This window comes from Colossoma macropomum, unplaced genomic scaffold (assembly GCF_904425465.1).
Source record: "Colossoma macropomum unplaced genomic scaffold, Colossoma_macropomum, whole genome shotgun sequence".
Lineage (NCBI taxonomy): Eukaryota > Metazoa > Chordata > Actinopteri > Characiformes > Serrasalmidae > Colossoma > Colossoma macropomum.
Window position 1 is genome coordinate 1,607,930 of NW_023494805.1, and position 18,926 is coordinate 1,626,855.

Here is an 18,926-nt window from a genome sequence, read left to right on the forward strand (position 1 = left end):
CTGCTCCGTATCGGGACCGGGCCGCACCGACTCGCTGAATTCGTACCGCTCTAAAAATGCTCCCTATCTGGACCGAACTGCACCGACTCGCTGACTTCGTACTGCTCTAAAAATGCTCCCTATCTGGACCGGACTGCACCGACTCGCTGACTTCGTACCGCTCTAAAAACGCTCCCTATCTGGACCGGACTGCACCGACTCGCTGACTTCGTACGCTCTAAAACGCTCCTATCTGGACCGGATGCACGACTCGCTGACTCTGCTCCCTATCTGGACCGGACTGCACCGACTCGCTGACTTCGTACCGCTCTAAAAACGCTCCCTATCTGGACCGAACTGCACCGACTCGCTGACTTCGTACCGCTCTAAAAACGCTCCCTATCTGGACCGGACGTGTGTGTGTGTGTGTGTGTGTGTGTGTGTGTGTTGTTCACACTGCTCCTCTTTAGGTTCATTATCCTCCAGAGCTAAACCCACCGAGAACTTCAGATCCTGAACTCGACTGATCTGCTGTATCAGAGTGGAGCTGTGGGAACTTGCGCTGAGTTTCGTGTGTGTGTGTGTGTGTGTGTGTGTGTGTGTGTGTGTGTGTGTGTGCGCATAGGAGGCGAGCTCTCTGGGTCTCAGCGGGATCTCTCTGGACTCCGGTGGTCCAGGGGTCTCTCTCAGTGCTGTGTCTGCGTTGAATCTGCTATATGAGCTGCTGCAGCTGAACAGGAGGAACCAGCGCCACCTGCAGGAACTGGAGAACCAGCAGCTGAAGAACTGCAGTAACCTGGAGCACCTTCAGACCAACAACTCCAGACTGAAGGTATAAAATACCTTTTATTTTATTTTTTTTACCTGTTATTCTTACTGTTCTTCACTGTTGTGTTATTTGAAAGCTCCAGTTACTCTTTACATTGTGGTAAAACCTTTATGATGATCAGACCAGCAGAAACGGTCTAAAGTTCCTCTGAATAAAGTCTGGTTCCACTGACTTCCATTAGAACTTCAGAATGTTTTATCTTCTGTAACGTTACTGATGTGTTCATGTGTCACTGCTAACTTGGCGTTAATGTCAGACTGTATAGTGATTTTATCCTCCTGAATGAATAGAGTTCAGAGTGACTCTCAGCAGTGCAGATACACCATGTTTCATCCTCTTTTACTCGTTTTTTGCGTCACGTTCGGGATGTTGCGAGTTGTGTTTCTGTTGTCTGTAAGATATCCAATGTGTTCGTTTCTGTACGTTCTACAGTAGAACCTCAGTTACAGTTCCTGCAGTGCAGAGAGAGGCATTACTTAACAACCACAGTTATTCCAGTTACTGTGGAATCGTAAAACCTGTCATTATCATATAAGAACACGAGTAGAACACTGCTTATCCAGTCAGCTCCTACGGTCAGAACTGACTGAAATATTAACGAATGTGTGAATGATTATTGGTTAACGAGAGACAGAGGTTCCTTCGGTTCCACAGGACTTCACATGATCTAATTACTGTAACATTCTCCTGTCTGTGTTTGCCAGGATCAGCTAGAACACACTCGCAGGGAGAACTCGGGTCTCCACGAAGGAGAACGTCAACTACAGCTGAAGATCAGAACCCTGCAGAGCTGCCTGAAGTCGGAGAAGGAGGAGGTATTAAAGCGATACTTCAGATAAAGAACATTTAAAGCGATACTTCAGTTCATAATCATATTTGTAAAGTTGGAGAAGGTATTAAAGCGGTGCTTCGTATTTGCCAGCGTTTTATTGGAATTTTCCGTTCCACCTTAAAAGGTGCCTGAGGTACCAGAATGTAACTGGAGCTCCATTTAAGGTGGAATGGAGAGTTGGAATAAGACTCCGTGCTGAGTCTGGTGTCTCAGGCTGTGTGGAACCTCTAACGGGCTGGATTATGTTTGCAGGTCCAGAAGCTCCAGAACATCATCGCCAGCCGTGCCACTCAGTATACCCACGATGCCAAGCGTAAGGAGAGAGAGAGTGCCAAACTGAAGGAGAGGCTGAACCAGCTGCTGGTGGACAAACGGGACAGAAAGCTGGGTACCTGTCTAAAGTCTCCGGTTCCGCTCTGTGGTCCGTCTAGGAGACGACTGACTGTGTCTCCTCGTTCAGGAACAGAAATAACCAGAAGAAAAATAAACTTTACACCTTAAACACGACTACAGGAGGGAAATGACCCAAAACAGTGTTATAAATGCAGTAAATCAATTTTAATCATCTCTGCTGCTTTAGAGGAGAAGTTCCTTCCACAGCGTTCACCACCACCACACTGAGTTTCTCTGTGAAATATGAAGTAAACTGTATGTTCACCCTGTTTATTGTGTGTGTGTGTGTGTGTGTGTGTGTGTGTGTGCTCTTTAGCGATTGAGATGGTGAACTGTGTGAGTCGTTCTGATGGAAAGAGAGGATTGTGGAAGACGGGAAAGATGGAGGCCAGGTAAAGCTCTCTCACCAGTGTTTACATACTGAAGGGGAATTCCACCCCATGTTCAAAAATTCCCCCATAACTCAGTGTGTGAGGTGTAATCAGTGATTCAGAGCGGTTTGGTGTGAAATGGTTCAGATGTCTTTACAGTGGTGGTGATAGGAACCAGGGGTCGCCATGACTACAGCACAGATATAGACATTTTATTTACTATCCAGAACCACCAGTGAACCTACATGAGTCTTCTGAGTTTATATGAATGTTGATGACAAATAGTGGAAAATCTGAAATAATAAGTTTTCTTTGGGGACTATTTTGCCTCACAGCGCCCTGCATGTATCCCTCCACCATGAATGGAGTTTAATAATAATAAGAATGAGATGATGATGATAATAATAATAATAATAATAATAATAATCAAGTCTTTATTTATATAGCATCTTTCATACATGTGCTGTACAGTAAAAGCAACAGAGTGAAATAAGAACACAGAGGTAAATAAACAACAAAGTAGGAAAATTCAAAAGATAATCAAATATCGAACAATTAAAAAGAAAAAAGAATCCAACAGTTATAAAGTCATAGAAACAGGGCACAAAATGCATAAAACAATGAAGGCCATATGAATAAATAAACAAAGCTTTTCAAACAAGGAATCGATTTTTAAAACAAAATAAGTCATTAATAATTTTTTAATAATTCTCTTTAAAGTTATTTAAAAAATTACAAAATTAGTTTAAGTTCTCTAAACTATCATAAAACAGTGTCTCAGTCATCAGGCAGTGAATTTATAACCATTTCATGTAGGAACTTTCTGTGAGGAGCTTTTAGAGGGGGACGTCTGGTTCCTATCACCACCACTGTGAACAGTTCTGACTCGGTAAGTTTCTCTAGAACAGAGCGTTTCACACCAAACCGCTCTGAATGACTCTGTTTACGTCTTATTTTGATGATGAATATATATTTTCCTCTCAGACATGAGGGGGAGATGTATAAAGCCCTGCTGAGTGATTACGAGGCGAGGCAGCAGACCCTCATGCAGGAGAACTCTGAGCTGAAGAAGCTCCTGCAGCACATGAAGAAGGACATGGTGTCCATACTGAGCCCAAAGAAGCCCTGCAGCAAAGCCCCGCCCACCGACGACAGCTGCACCAAAGCCCCGCCCACTGATGACAGTCTGGAACAGGTCAGTACACGTCTCTCCTCACTCTGAGAGAAGCGCTACACTGGATGAAAGGACTGTGTTGTATTATAATTATGGGTTGTCTGTTTAAGATTTAAGGAGATTCTTTAGTTTTAGCACCGGAACTGCCAGGCTAATGTACGGTGCTGTGAAAAAGTATTTGCCCCCGACCTGATTTCTTCTATTTTTGCTCATTTGTCACACTTGCATGTTTCAGATCATTCAACTAATTTTAATACAAGATAAAGACGATGTGAGTAAACACAAAATGCAGCTTTTAAACAATCATTCCGTTTATTGAAATTTAAGATTTATTCAAAACCTGTATCACCCGTGTGAAAAAGTAATTGCCCCTAAACCTAATAACTGGTTGTGCCTCCTTCGGCAGTGACAACTGCAATTAAACGTTTGTGATAACTTGCGATGAGGCTCGCTCTTCTTTGACTTTGACTCACTTAATTGTTTTAATTCAGTTAAGTTGGAGGGTTTTCGAGCATGAACTGCCTGTTTAGTGTCCTGCCACAGCATCTCAATGAGATTCAAGTCAGGTCTTTGACTCGTCCGCTCCAAACCTTCATTTTATTCTTTTTGAGCCATTCAGAGGTGGACTGGCTTCAGATCATCCTGCTGCATAACCCAATTATGCTTGAGCTTTAGGACATAAACTAACGGGCGGACATTCACCTTCAGGATTTTCTGATGGAGCAGAATTCATGATTCCATCAGTTATGACAAAACATCCAAGTCCTGCAGAAGCAAAGCAGCCCTAGACCACCACACTACCACCACCTTGTTTCACTGTTGGTATGATATTCTTATGGTGGAATGCAGGGTTACCTTTACACCAGATGTAATGGGACCCATGTCTTCCAGAAAGTTCCACCTTTGACTCCTCAGTCCACAGAATATTATCCCAAAAGTCTTGGACGTCATCTAGATGTTTGTTTGGCAAACGTGAGACGAAACTTTGTGTTCTTTTTGGTCAGCAGTGGTTTTGCACCTTGCAGCTCTTCCATGGATGTCATTTTTGCCCAGTGTCTTTCTTATTGTGCAATCATGCACATTGACCTTAACTGAGGCAAGTCAGTCCTGCAGTTCTTTAGATGTTTGTCTGGATTCTTTTGTGACCTCCTGGGTGAGTTGTTGATGCGCTGTTGGTGAAATTTTGGTAGGTTGGCTGCTCCTGGGAAGGTTCACCACTGTTCCAAGTTCTCTCCATTTGTGGATAACGGCTCTCACTGTGGTTCTCTGGAGTCCCAGAGCCTCAGCGATGACTTTGTAACCCTTTCCAGATGGTAGATTGCAATGACTTTGTTTCACATCTGTATTTGAATTTCTTTAGAACGCGGCATCATGTGCTGCTGTTTGAGACCTTCCAGCTGCTTCACATTGACAGACAGGCTCTATTTAAGTGATGTTTAGATTCAGCAGGTCTGGCAGTGATCATGTCTGGGTGTGGCAGTGAAATTGAACCCAATAGTCAATTAAATGTGGTGAACTGGTTGATTTAGTAGCTAGGAGGCAGTTACTTTTTCACACAGGGCCAGGTAGGGCTGAACAGCATTTTTCCTTCAATAAATGAAATCCTCATTTAAAAACAGCATTTTGTGTTTATTTGGGGTTTTTTTTTCTCTAATATTAAAATGAGATTGATAATCTGAAACATTCCAGTGTGACAAATATGCAAAAATAGAATAAATTAGGAAGGGGACAAATACTTTTTCACAGCACTGCAGCTAACAAGTAATGGAAGCTTATACCCCACCAATTAGCCTGGTGCTAACTGCATGTCTATCTTTATACATTTGCATCAAACATGTTAGTGAAGTTGGATTCCTATTGACCAGCTTCTTATTCAAATTTGCTGTTCCACCTTAAAAGGTGCAGCAGGGTCACTTCTGTCACTGCCCACCAAAATGACCACACAAATCTACTTACAACATTGAAATATAATTCAAAAAGAAACCAAAAACGCAAAAAAGAAATGGCTAAATATGTAACACATTCAAAATTCTATTCTGACACACCAGTCAAATAAAAATGGGCTGTAAGTACTGAAATAAAACACGGTGTGTTGGGGGCGTCAGGCTGGGTCTGAAGCAGAGGACGAGGGGGACGAGTGCAGCAGGGACGCTCTGGAGCAGGCGTGTGGAGCGGCCCGAGAGCAGCTGGCCAACAGCATCCGCCTGCAGTGGAGGAGACTGAAGAACCACATGCAGAGACTGGACAGCCAGGGTATTCTCTTAATGTCTTTACCAAACAGGGGTTTGTGTTGTTAACGTTAGCTTCCTGTAACAGAGCTGATGGTGTTTGCAGTGTCTTTGGCAGCCAGTCAGGAGGAGACGATTTCCATCAGAGAACATGAGGAGGCCATGCAGCGCATGAGGGTGGAGCTTCAGCAGTGCAAGGAGTTTATACAAGCACAGCAGCAGCTACTGCAGGTACCAAAGTTAGGGACGAAAGATGCCTGTTACAGGGTGAGGGCAGCCAGGTTGGAGTGGGGGCAAGTGCGAGATGAGGGAGTGGGGTTATGGTGTGATATACAGGATGTTCTGGGGGGTCTAGGATCTCTAACATCTTGGACCCCCTAAATATTTCAAAATCAAAATTCTGGGGGTCCCTGAAAGTAAACTTATGACATGTTGTCTGTTAGAGGAAAAAGATGCTCAAATCCAGATTGAGTGAAGCTCATTGTTGATCTGCTTCCCCCACAATCAGCTCCTGTCTTTGTTGTTTTAACTAACTAGAGCTGCAGCACTGCTCTGCCTCAGGGTGGCTCTGTAGCAGACTGGTTCACCTAGTTGGTCCTTCATAGGTTAGAAACTATAACTCTGCCCGGATTCCTCTGAAAAACTTTAGAAACTTTACAAAGATCTGTAAATCTGAAAAACGAGTGAACTCCCTCGAACTGACCTCTGTCGTCCTGTACGCCGACACGCTTGGGGCACTGGACTGTGGGATGAAGGTGGTCAGGTCATCTTGTACCCTGACTCCCTCAACCTGACCTCCCCGTCGTCCTGTACCCTGACCCCCTCAACCTGACCTCCCTGTCGTCCTGTACCCTGACCCCCCTCACACCTGACCATCTGTCGTCTGTACTGCTGTCACCCTCAACCTGACCTCCGTCCGAGTCTGTACCCTGACTCCCTCACCCTCCAAACTCGACTGCCGTCGTTCCTGGTACTGCCGTCGTCCTGTACCCTGACTCCCTCCCTCCCTCAGGGCCTGCAGGACGAAGTTGGTCAGGTCGAGGGATTTGAGGTGTGAGTTATTGGGGACCCTTGGGTTTGCAGTGTTCCAGCTGGTGTGTCTGTGCTGTGTGCAGCAGCAGCTGAGCTCCCCCTTTGATGACGACACAGCAGCTCTTCTGAATGATGGATACACTCTGGAGGAGAAGGAGCGACTGAAGGAGGAGTGGAGGCTCTTCCATGAGCAGAAGAGGAACTTTGAGAGGGAGAGGAAGAGTTTCACTGAAGCTGCTATACGCCTCGGCCACGAGGTAAAACACCAACACGCACACACGCTCAGTAGAACCGAGCAGGAGAGGAATGTGGGGATGATAAAGGTGTGGGCCGCTGGCCTTTATGTAGTGTTTATTTATTTTTTTAATTTAACTTTTGTAGTTCATTTACAGAGATTTGTATTATTACAACATATTAAAAAAATATGCCAATACCAACCAATGCCAGACCAAGACGCCACTACCTACAAATAATGGACCAACTATCAGCATTTATTTCTTTTAACTTGTGCAAGTTAAAGGCACCATCATGCAGGAAAAAAAAACATAACCTGTCTAGCTTTAATCTGGTTGAGTGCACTTGATTGTGATCTTATTAAAGGAAAAAGCTTCAGGGGTGAATTAATGCCCAGAACAAACGAGAAACCAAAAACATGACTGAACTCATCCAACACAAAACCAGATTACAGTTTAAACCTACCTCCGTGTCCCAAAACCAGGAGAAAGGAATATAGGAAAGAAAACAGGACGCTCACCCCCCCTACTGGCACAGAGAGGGGTTTACAGTCTTCAGACAAACTCAAACAGGCCAACACACTAGTTCATGAACAAAGCCTCAGGTGGTTGGTCTGGTCTGGTCAGCTTGAATCTGATGGCACTGGTGTGACCATTGGACCAGCCATCTGCTTCTGCAGTGCATCTCTGCCCCATAAGTAGCTGGAGCGCCCCCTGCTGTACCCAGTCAGTCACTTCCATGAACGAGAAAGAGAGAGCACAAAACAAAACACCACACACACCCCCAGGATCGCAGCAATATATTATTCTTTTTTTCTAAATAAATGTGATCATCATTATTTATGGTAAATGCAAACCAACAAAGAAAATATGATCATTTGGATTAAAACCATTTTAAAGAGCGAAGTGTTCCCGTACTTTTATATCAGTATTTGGGTAATTCTTGTGTTTCTGTACAGAGAAAAGCCTTTGAGGAGGACCGCGCTCAGTGGCTGAAGACACAGTTTTTGAACATGACTCCGTTTGTGGACCGTAAAAGGCCCGCCATGACCGAGAGTCGCAGTGCCTTATCAATCAGTGAGTACAGCAGCACTGATGAACAGCTGGACATAGACTCAGGAAATAAGCAGGATTCTGGAAATAAGCAGCTCTGAGAATTTATATTTACATGCCTTTATAGCTCTGATGGAGTTGAATCTAACCTAACCCTATGATAATAATAATAATAATGTAATTAAGATATAAAAACAATCTAAACACTGAAGGTAATGAAGGTAAGAGCTGAATGTGGCTGAGCCCTGTAATGTAGCAGGTGTTTGTGTTTACTTTTTTCTCTGTGTGCAGATGCAGAGCCTGAGGCCAAAGTACTGTCCACTCCAGCTGCCCCAAACACATCCATTACCCACCCAGGATTTACCTCCAACACACCTTCACCAGCACACCTGCCTTCCACAGCAGAGCTTTACCGCACACTCCAGCTTTTCCCAGACACCAGGTGGAGCTATTTCACCCTCACACTGCACTAACACTGCACTGCAGCTATTCCCAGACACCAGGTGGAGCTATTTCACCTTTACACTGCACTAACACTGCATTGCAGCTATTCCCAGACACCAGGTGGAGCTATTTCACCTTTACACTGCACTAACACTGCACTGCAGCTATTCCCAGACACCAGGTGGAGCTATTCCACACTCACACTAACACACACCCTGCTTAAACACCATCACAGGTGGGGTTTAAAGATCAGGAGGTGGAGTTAGAGCTACTGGAGGTGGGGTTACATCTCAGTGGGTGGGTTTAAAGAGCAGCGGGTGGGGTTTAAAGTTCAAGGGGGTGTTGTTTAAAGATCAGGAGGCAGAGTTTAGTTGAGGAGGTGGGGTTAGAGCTAATGGGGTGGGTTTAAATATCAGGGGGTGGGGTTTAAAGACCAGGTCAGACCTCTAGGTCGTGTTCAGAGCTGTGTGTGCTTCACCGTTGGCTGGTTCAGTGAAAAGTTCCACCGTTCTGCTAATTTAACTCCGTGAGAACGTCCTGAATGTTCCTCCTGTTTCTGAACGAGAACCCTGATGGAGATACTTTGGTTCCCTGTTTTCCCAGAAACCCCGGGAGACGGGGCAGTAACGGGTTTCAGAGCGGAGACACTTTGACCAAATCGCGTCTGAGGAACAGCTCCACAGACTGCAGCATCTTCTCTCTGCTCAGAGACGAGAACAGCGCCGCCTAGAGGCCCTCCAGTGTTAGTATCTACAGAGACTGCCTCTCTGCTCACTGCTGGTTCAGCTTCCGTTATCAGCTGCAGGATCACACTCGCCGCTGTTTCTCTGACCGTTTACCCGTTTTAGATCAGAGAGTGGACTTTAGATATGAGCTCAGAGACGATCCCAGCGCTGTTTACCTCCGAAATCTGACCACCTTCACAGTGAAATGAAAAGGTACTGACGTTTATTAATATTCATTTCCATACAACACTTAATATGTTTAATTACCAAGTGTCGCACAATCAGAACGAGCACTTTAAAGAAGACGCCAATGGTTTGAAAACATCTCATGCATTTCAGCGTTTTTTTTATATCAGATCCTTTTTCTATTTAATACTAATTTAGTAAAGATCTAATATAATTTCTAGGGGGTGAAATAAATATTTTCTGCCATTGCCGTGTCACTACAGAGGGGCCAGTGAACTAGAACAGTTCTAGAGTATATTTTTATCGGAAAAGAGTAGCTATTTGGGTGAATGTACTTATAGATGGTTGTTATACTGTTTTTGTATGAATATTTAATTTTTTGCAGCAGTGATTGTAGTTTTTTTTTCTTTTGTCCTGTATGTGTTTGTTTTCTGTTAAGGTAAAGTGTTGTATTTTTGTTTACTTCACTGTTTAGTTAAGTAGACAGATGATGAATGTTTTTTAGAGATCAGTTTGGCTGCTGGAACAAATCAATGCAATAAAAGTTTAAGTAAACATTGCAGTGTTTTACAGTATTTAATGCTGTGGATTCAGTTTCAGATACAGATGACGTGATGCTTCTCCTTTTCTGATTCTGATACTGAAACCCAAAGTGATGTTTATTAAAAAGAAGCTTCAAAACGACCTGTTTTTAATTGAAGCTCTTACGATGAAGAGCTAAACATCATCTGTGATGCTGAAAGTTCGCTCCTCGTATTAGCGTCCGTCTGTGATCTGATCATAACTGAGATGTACACTCTTTTACGCCTGGAGTCTCAACTGTGTCTCCACTGTACACTTATCAGATTTGGTGAGTGGAGGAAAAGCTCCGCCCACATCAGTGTAGTAATGGGTGATACCGCTGATTTTCTTCTCCCTATGATACCAAAGTAATACCAAGACTAATATTCAGTACCAGTACTTTTAGAGGACAGAGCACTTTATGATTCTACAGCATAAAGCAGCAATAGGTGGACATCAATCCTCTGGGGTCGACGAACATGCTGGCACACCAAATTAGACGTTTCTCAGTGTTTCTATGAATATCTTTGTGATGATCCAGCTCAGAAATCCAGTTCAGACACTTCCTGAATCTGTAGAGTCGCCCTTTCCATTCCATCTTATCACGAGATCATACAAGACTCACATCCGGAGTTATGAGCCTATGAAGAGGGGCTGAGATACACGTCATCTGCCTCTCACCGTGTGGAGCTGGTGGATTCGCGTGTCCGTCTACATTCTGTGTGAAACTGACCAATGGTCACTCAGGAAATCACTAAGGACTGACCATCACACCAGAAACCCTTCATTCTTCATTCAGTCCACATCGGAGACTCATGTGAAACGGCGTGCAGAGAGTTTACAGCTGCTGAAGCTGCTGCAGCGGTTTTGGAAAGTAGTGATGAAGATAACATTTAGCTACTGTTTTTTATTCATACATTCCACGACTTTTGAGATCCTGAGACTGTGGTAAACACATTTCAGCACCAAAACAATTTGTCCACATCAGTAAAGTTGTTTTCACAAGAGAGATTAAGAATTTCTAAAACTGGACTTCAGTGTTTCAGCTGAATTATCTCTGTACACAGAGCTGCAGGTCAGAAGGGCCTCATTACAGAGAGCTGAGACCGTTCTGAACACTCTGATATGTAATATGTGGGGATCATGTCGTATACAAGAGCCTTCAAAGGTGAATTAAGAATACATGCACAAGTGGAGACGATGTCCGCAGAGCCCAGAGGGTTAAGGACTATATTTGAAACCTTCAGTGTTAGTATTTATCACATGATCTGCTGTTGTAAAGTGTTCAGTGCGTCTCGTGAGTCTGTCGGAGCCTGTAAGTGCTCGTAGAGATAGAGGGAGTAAAAGTAGCTTCTACACGTTTTTCTCTTTTCCAGTCAGTTTAAAAACACTGTTTATTCTGTTTACAGCTTAAACAGCTCGACTCGGTGCTGTCACAGGAAGACTGATCATCAAACAGAAACATCAGTTTCTGTGTGGGAGTTAATGTTTATTCTCCACACCCCACTCACATCTGCAGGCTTCACTGGAGTTTTCTGGGGCCTTTTCAGCCGAGCTAACTTACACCTCCTCCATGTGCTAACGACAGGTTCCAGCTAACTGGAAGCTTAGGCCTAAACCCATTTCTTATTTTTACCCCTTGTTTTTGAGTGTTGCCCCTTGGAGCTGAGTTACAGGGTAGTGGTTGAAATCTTCTCTCTGAAATGGGACCCTCAAATAAAAAGAGCATCACTTCATTAACAGCTACCAGCGCTGCTCTGTAGGCGACCCTGCCAGTCTGCAGTGACAGCAGAGGAGGGTAAAGTTCAGCTCCTCACTGCTGGGCTTTAGTTACAGTCATGTGAAAAAAATAGGACACCCCATTAAATATTCAGTTCCTTATTAAGAAATGTTCACATATCGATGTGTAATCTTGTTTTTATTTATCTCTGGAAAAGAAAGTGATTTAATAGCAGGTAAACAACAAAAATTAACCTTGTTTTACTCATTAAACAAAAAACTTTAATAAAAATGCGTATTCTAACTCAGGAAAAAGTTAGGACACCCTACGCCCTAATAGTTAGTGTTGCCCCCGGCTGAAATAACTTCAGTGAGACGCTTCTTGTAGCCGTCTACCCGTCTCTGACAGACTTTCTCTTAGAGAGTGAGGGTTTCCTCCTCCTTCGATGAAAGTTAAACTGCAGTCTCTTTCTGATTGTAGAGGCGCTTTCACATCAACAGTAGTCAGAGCCTGCTGTAGGTCCCGTGATGACGTTTTAGGGTTTTTGAGGCTTCTTTTAGCATCTTGCGGTCTGCTCTCGGGGTGAACTTGCTTGGACGGCCAGACCTGGGCATGTTGGCAGTTGTTTTGAATGTCCTCCACTTGTAGACTACTTTCACAGTGGAGTGTCCTTTTGAGATCTTTTTAAATCCCTTACTAGACTCATAAGCTGCTACAGTCTTCTTTCTGACGGCCTCAGACGGCTCTCGATCTCACCCTCACTTCAACAGTCAGGAGCTCACCAGACTAAATGTCTGAGGTTTAAATAAGGCAAGCCTCCTTCAAAATGCTGAGTTCTAATCATGCGCACCTGATGTGATACACCTGTGTGTGATTTTAGCTGTTTTAAGTGGGAATAAATGTGGGGGTGTCCTAATTTATTCCTCACCAGAAATTGCATTTTTGTTTTAAATTACACTTTACAGAAAGTTTTAAAAAGTCTTTTTTTTTCAGTTTTAATAGTTATATTATGTGCATCTCTCAGTATTGTAAAAATTGATATTTCCACATGTCCAAAAAAAAAAAAAACAGGCTTTCATATTTTGAATTTTTTCACATGATTGTACATTCAGGGAATCCTATGCCTTCAAAGGGGGGAGTTATTTATTATCACCCACCCCTAATATTTCAGTGATATGAAGCTGAAGTCAGATATTCTCCAGCTGCTTCTTCAAATTTTCCAGTTCCGCCTTAAATGGAGCATCAGTTCTGATGCTGATGAATGTAACGGCTGCTCCATTTAAGGTGGAACGGGAAATTTAGCTACTACATAGGACCACAGTAAGACCGTAATACATTGAAACAACATTAAACTAAGGTAAAACAATGGTTGTCATAATTTAGCAAAGAAAATTCTCACATTTGTGTGTGTCTTTGGTCTCTTGTTCTCCATCTCACCGGTTTTTCTTTTTTCTCATAACTCTCTGTTTGGAGTCTCTGAAAATCCTCTGTTTGGAGGGTCATGTAGCCCTAACCCCTCTATCTTAAACAGAATCGGGACACCCCACCGCTAGACAAGAAGTGGTAGGGTGGAGGGGTGAAATGGGACTGAGCCTTATTTCACTCTTCAGTCTGGATTTTCTGTCCCACTGCTGTGGATCGCTTTCATCGTGACACCTTACGCTGAACCCTAACCTGCTCCAGGACTGGTTACATTCAGGTTATCGGTCCCTCTGATGGAGCCGGACCCCTCTGGTCCTGTTCGCCTCCCTTTTTTCCCCAGTGACCGTACTTCTGTAAAATTATTGTTAAATGTTTAAGAGGTTTGTAGACTGAAGGCTTTATTTGTACATTCACAGCTTTTCATAAGGAGACCTCCTGCTATTGGACACTGAACTGCTGTTTCTGATGATGTTGTTGTTGTTGTTGTTGTTGTTGTTGTTGTTAATTAAACCTGCCTCATCTTTTATCAGAAAGCGCTGACTGATCCAGCCGTGCTCCTCCAAATCCACTCCGGATGCTGAACTAACAGACCATTTTACACAAGTCCAGACACAGTTCAGTGATGCAGGTTTATTTCAATAAGCAAACACTCACAGGTTATTGCACTTTGATGTACATTACAAAACTCACATTACAAGACTGAAGTGATAAATTTGTTAACTGTACCTTTGTTGATCACTGTGGTTCTCAGTAGCACCTTTTGGCTAAACATTGAAACAATAAGCAATATTATTAGCAAGGCTAACCTACAGTACCCTCGGTTAAAGAACCGTGGATTACAAACAGACGGAACTGAAGAACTGTGCTTTTAAAAGAACAGCTCACTCAGAAAGCAGCTATTTTAACTACCGCATACATTAGAGTTGAACTGCTCCTTCAAGCCTTCTCAATGGCGAACCTCTTGGCGAGCGTCTTGGCGGACGTCTTCCTCGTCCTCCAGCTCGTCTTCCTCATATTCGCCCATTTCGTCTGCGGTGGCGTCCTGGTACTGCTGGTACTCGGACACCAGGTCGTTCATGTTGCTCTCGGCTTCGGTGAACTCCATCTCGTCCATTCCTTCTCCCGTGTACCAGTGCAGGAAGGCCTTGCGGCGGAACATGGCGGTGAACTGCTCTGAGATGCGGCGGAACAGCTCCTGGATGGCCGTGCTGTTGCCGATGAAGGTGGCGGACATCTTGAGGCCGCGAGGTGGGATGTCGCAGACGGCCGTTTTGACGTTGTTCGGGATCCACTCCACGAAGTAGCTGCTGTTTTTGTTCTGCACACTGAGCATCTGCTCATCCACCTCCTTCATGGACATTCGGCCACGGAAAATCGCCGCCACGGTGAGGTAGCGGCCGTGACGGGGGTCACAGGCAGCCATCATGTTCTTGGCATCGAACATCTGCTGTGTTAGCTCGGGCACCGAGAGCGCGCGGTACTGCTGGCTCCCCCTGCTGGTCAGAGGAGCGAAGCCAGGCATGAAGAAGTGCAGGCGAGGGAAGGGCACCATGTTCACCGCCAGTTTGCGGAGGTCAGCGTTCAGTTGCCCCGGGAAACGCAGGCAGGTGGTGACGCCACTCATGGTGGCGGAGACGAGGTGGTTGAGGTCACCGTACGTCGGGGTGGTGAGCTTGAGCGTGCGGAAGCAGATGTCGTAGAGTGCCTCATTGTCGATGCTGAAGGTTTCATCTGTGTTCTCCACCAGCTGGTGGACAGACAGCGTGGCGTTGTAAGGCTCCACCACGGTGTCGGACACTTTGGGCGAGGGCATGACGCTGAAGGTGTTCATAATGCGGTCGGGATACTCCTCACGGATCTTGCTGATCAGCAGGGTGCCCATCCCCGAGCCAGTGCCGCCGCCCAGTGAGTGGGTCAGCTGGAAGCCCTGCAGGCAGTCGCAGTTCTCCGACTCCTTCCGTACTACGTCCAGCACGGAGTCCACCAGCTCTGCTCCCTCTGTGTAGTGACCTTTGGCCCAGTTGTTCCCAGCACCACTCTGACCTGAAACGACCCAGAAAATGACTCAGCACACTCTGCTTCACTCATGGGCTTTGGTTTGAGGTGTCCTCACTGATTCAGGGTCTATCTGGATAGAGATTATTCACAGTGTTAAGTATCACTACACTCTCAGAAATAAAGGTCCTAAACTGTCTCTGGGTCAGTTCCCCTCCTGTCACTGGGGTGGTTCCCTGAGGGGAACCATCTCAGTACCTTTAGTCAGGGAACATAACTGAACCATAATCCACTGAAATTATATGTTCTAAGCTGTACTGACTCCACACACCCCGTCTCGTCTCCAGGCTTTTATTTTACTGTTCTGTTTAAAACATTCGGTTATGAAAAGGTACAAATACAAACTTTTCACCTGGAAAAACTTATTTAAGGTTCACAATCAGACCTTAAACCACTGTTGGAGCTTTGAGGGAACATTTACACTGTTTGTACCTTGATGAAGGAAAATGTACCTGAACAGAACCTTTATTTCTATCAGTGCACTGATAATAATACACAAACAGGTATTACTGCTGCTGTGGACCAACTGCTGATCTATTTCCTCTGTTCTCTGATGTCGGCTGTTGCTAGGTTGCTGTATTCAAAGCAAATCAAAACACTTTCACCTTGTCAGTTCACATCTTTGCTCACATTAAGAACAGTTCATCATATCATATTTAAAAGACTAAATTGATGTTTTCCCATAACTTTCCATGAAGGAGGAGCAATCATCTGATTTACTGATACATCTCCAAGCTTTTTACTCCCTTTGAAGGACAAAAAGTGAGAGTTTCTAAGTCTCCTTTGTCGTATATCTGTTGAAACTGTTGAAATAATATGCCCATCTCTTTTACAATACTCTGTTCTGTGTAATTGAATGGAAACACAACTGGGAAGGATTCTTCTGTCTTTCATTGGAATGTAATAACTTTATTCTTGCTTATTAATAGTTTTTTGATTTTTGATTACATCACTGTGCACCTGCAGGCGGAGAAAAACTATATTAACCAGTAACATCACAGCATGTATGTGTTCCTCCTCCTGAACTACCAGGAGTTGTTCCTCCTCCAGTGAGGGTGCTGAAGGTGCTGCAGGAGGCGGGTAACGTTCCATGACTGTAGACTAGCGCCCGAGTCTGACTCTTCGTTTCAGATGGAAATTTCATGTCATGGAAGGTAAAAGTTTTTCTGATTTCTAGTGCACATCAACACTGTCACTGAGCTGCCTTGGTAGGAACGTGGAGGAACATGATGGCGGTTTATTTGGTCTTTGGTTGGTGCGGGTTGGTTCAGGTTTGGGTCAGGTTGTAGTTCAGGTAGGACCGACTGTGCTGAGGATGTATTTGGATTCAGACCAAATGTCAGCTCTGATTAAAGCTACATTAGTTTAATGGCTGCAGAGCTGAAGATCTTGGCTGATGGACTCTATTTGGGGTACAGGTGGGGGGGGGGCTGTCTGAGTCTGATTTTCTTGTTCCTTCATCATATTAACTGTAACACTGGATGCAGATGGTGCTGTTTCTATTCCTGACTGCAGCTCTGCTAACAGCTCTGAAATCAGCTGAGTCACTCTCTCACTGTCAGAGCCTCAGTGCTGTACACTCTGAAAACCTCACAGCCTCACCTCCCGTCTGCCCCCTCCAGCAGACCTGCCTGCAGCTCTGGTAGTGAGGAACCTTGGGCTGATGAGCTCTAGATTGTTGAGGTTTAGAAAGTAAGAGAAGGTGATGGTGGTCCTCAGTCAGACCAGCAGAAACCTACCAAATACAAAGTTATCCGGCCTGAAGATCTGCCCAAACGGGCCAGAGCGGACAGAGTCCATGGTACCAGGCTCCAAGTCCACCAGGATGGCCCGAGGTACAAATTTACTCCCTGTGAGAGGAGAGAGAGAAAGGGGTCAGACATTCTGAGGGAAAACATCCTTAAGAAATACATCAATGAGGGGCTGGAGGAGAAGGAGCAGATGGAGCAAAGGGAGGAGACGGAGGGCTGGAGGAGAAGGAGGAGGAGGGAGACAGAGGGCTGGAGCAGAGGGAGGAGACAGAGGCCTGGAGGGCTGGAGGAGAAGGAGGAGGAGGAGGAGACAGAGGGCTGGAGGAGAAGGAGCAGAGGGAGGAGACAGAGGGCTGGAGGAGAAGGAGCAGATCCAGCAGAGGGAGGAGACAGAGGACCGGAGGAGAAGGAGGAGGAAGAGACAGAGGGCTGGAGGAGCTACTTTAGATGGGCTCTGATGAGGATTGTCCAATAGAAATGTCTGATTTATCATAATGGACAGGCTTTGCCCCGCCCGGCTGCCCCACCCAACCGCCCCCAAACACTGACCTGTAGCTTCGTTGTAGTAAACATTGATTCTCTCCAGCTGCAGCTCGCTCTCCCCCTGATAGCTGCCTGTGGCGTCAATACCGTGTTCATCACTGATCACCTCCCAGAACTGATCAACAACAATATCAATATCAGTAACATCAATAACAATATCAACAATATCAGTAACATCATTAACAATAACATCAATATCAACAACATTAACAATGACATTAATATCAACAATATCAGTAACATCATTATCAATAACATCAATATCAATAACATCGATAACAATATCAACAATATCAGTAACATCATTATCACAGGACAATAACTACATCATACTCTATCAGCACTGTGACACATCATCACTGATCACCTCCCAGAACTGAACTGCAGACACTTTATCAGAAACACCCTCTCTCTACTTCCACTAACTGGCCACTTTATCAGAAACACCCTCTCTCTACTTCCACTAACTGGCCACTTTATCAGAAACACCCTCTCACTACTTCCACTAACTGGCCACTTTATCAGAAACACCCTCTCTCTACTTCCACTAACTGGCCACTTTATCAGAAACACCCTCTCTCTACTTCCACTAACTGGCCACTTTATCAGAAACACCCTCTCTCTACTTCCACTAACTGGCCACTTTATCAGAAACACCCTCTCTCTACTTCCACTCACTGGCCACTTTATCAGAAACACCCTCTCTCTACTTCCACTAACTGGCCATTTTATTAGAAACACCCTCTCTCTACTTCCACTCACTGGCCACTTTATCAGAAACACCCTCTCTCTACTTCCACTAACTGGCCATTTTATTAGAAACACCCTCTCTCTACTTCCACTAACTGGCCACTTTATCAGAAACAGTGCATCATTATGGAGGTTGTGTTTTGACCGTTGGTGATGAAGGTGGAGTTGTAAGGTGTTTCTGATAAAGTGGCCGCTGAGTGGGTCAGCTCTGTAACGCTGTGGGACACCGGCGTGTCCTTCAGCCTGAAAGGTCCTGCGCGCGCACAGAGACACTGCAGACGCAACCCCAATCACCGCGCCCAACTACAGCAGCTCTGAACCAGAACAGTGACTGATCACCGCGCGCAGGTCTGTAATCCGAGTCTATTATTATCCTATAATTAAAGTGTAAGTGTGTGTGTGGTGTGTGTGTGTGTGTGTGTATGTGTGTGTGTGAGAGTGTGTGTGTGTGTGCGTGCGCGCGTGTTTGTACCTTCGCTCCGATCTGGTTTCCACACTGTCCGGCCTGGATGTGCACGATCTCGCGCATAGTGCTCTCGCGCTGCTGCTGATGATGATGCTGGGGAGTTTGTGCGCGCGGCGCTGCTGCTGCTGGATCTGAGGCTGCTGCTCGCGTTGCTGATGCAGGAGAGTTTGTGCACGCGC

General features: G+C 45.0%; 2 protein-coding genes across 6 annotated transcripts in view; one reads left to right on the forward strand and one right to left on the reverse strand.

The window, feature by feature from the left end:
* The window catches only part of ssx2ipa (synovial sarcoma, X breakpoint 2 interacting protein a), a 15,966-nt gene extending 5,932 nt beyond the window's left edge, over nt 1-10,034 (forward strand). For 4 of the 5 annotated variants that reach the window (XM_036597251.1, XM_036597253.1, XM_036597250.1 and 1 more), the window contains 11 exons: nt 605-811; nt 1,513-1,623; nt 1,893-2,028; nt 2,350-2,425; nt 3,389-3,599; nt 5,684-5,831; nt 5,913-6,037; nt 6,922-7,095; nt 8,031-8,148; nt 8,416-8,566; nt 9,172-10,034. In XM_036597251.1, coding sequence (XP_036453144.1) covers nt 605-811; nt 1,513-1,623; nt 1,893-2,028; nt 2,350-2,425; nt 3,389-3,599; nt 5,684-5,831; nt 5,913-6,037; nt 6,922-7,095; nt 8,031-8,148; nt 8,416-8,566; nt 9,172-9,298 — 1,584 coding nt within the window. In that variant the 3' untranslated portion in view covers nt 9,299-10,034. The remainder of the gene's footprint in view (nt 1-604; nt 812-1,512; nt 1,624-1,892; nt 2,029-2,349; nt 2,426-3,388; nt 3,600-5,683; nt 5,832-5,912; nt 6,038-6,921; nt 7,096-8,030; nt 8,149-8,415; nt 8,567-9,171) is intronic. The other variant, XM_036597254.1, reaches the window with a different exon arrangement.
* Nucleotides 10,035-13,792: 3,758 nt separating this feature from the next.
* On the reverse strand, nt 13,793-18,926 carry tubb2 (tubulin, beta 2A class IIa). Its single transcript, XM_036597308.1, has 4 exons — nt 18,754-18,926; nt 17,538-17,646; nt 16,977-17,087; nt 13,793-15,225 (listed from the first exon to the last, which is right to left on the reverse strand). The coding sequence occupies exons 1-4, from the start codon at nt 18,808-18,810 to the stop codon at nt 14,129-14,131; spliced, it is 1,374 nt and encodes a 457-aa protein (XP_036453201.1). The 5' UTR covers nt 18,811-18,926; the 3' UTR covers nt 13,793-14,128.

What these genes read in the sequence shown, in the direction of transcription:
- tubb2 (XM_036597308.1), bottom strand. Translation starts at nt 18,810, where the DNA reads ATGCGCGAGATCGTGCACATCCAGGCCGGACAGTGTGGAAACCAGATC. An exon ending in GAAACCAGATCGGAGCGAAG is followed by an intron (nt 17,647 to 18,753) that starts GTACAAACACGC and finishes GTTGTTGATCAG; the next exon opens with TTCTGGGAGGTGATCAGTGA. An exon ending in TTACTACAACGAAGCTACAG is followed by an intron (nt 17,088 to 17,537) that starts GTCAGTGTTTGG and finishes CTCCTCTCACAG; the next exon opens with GGAGTAAATTTGTACCTCGG.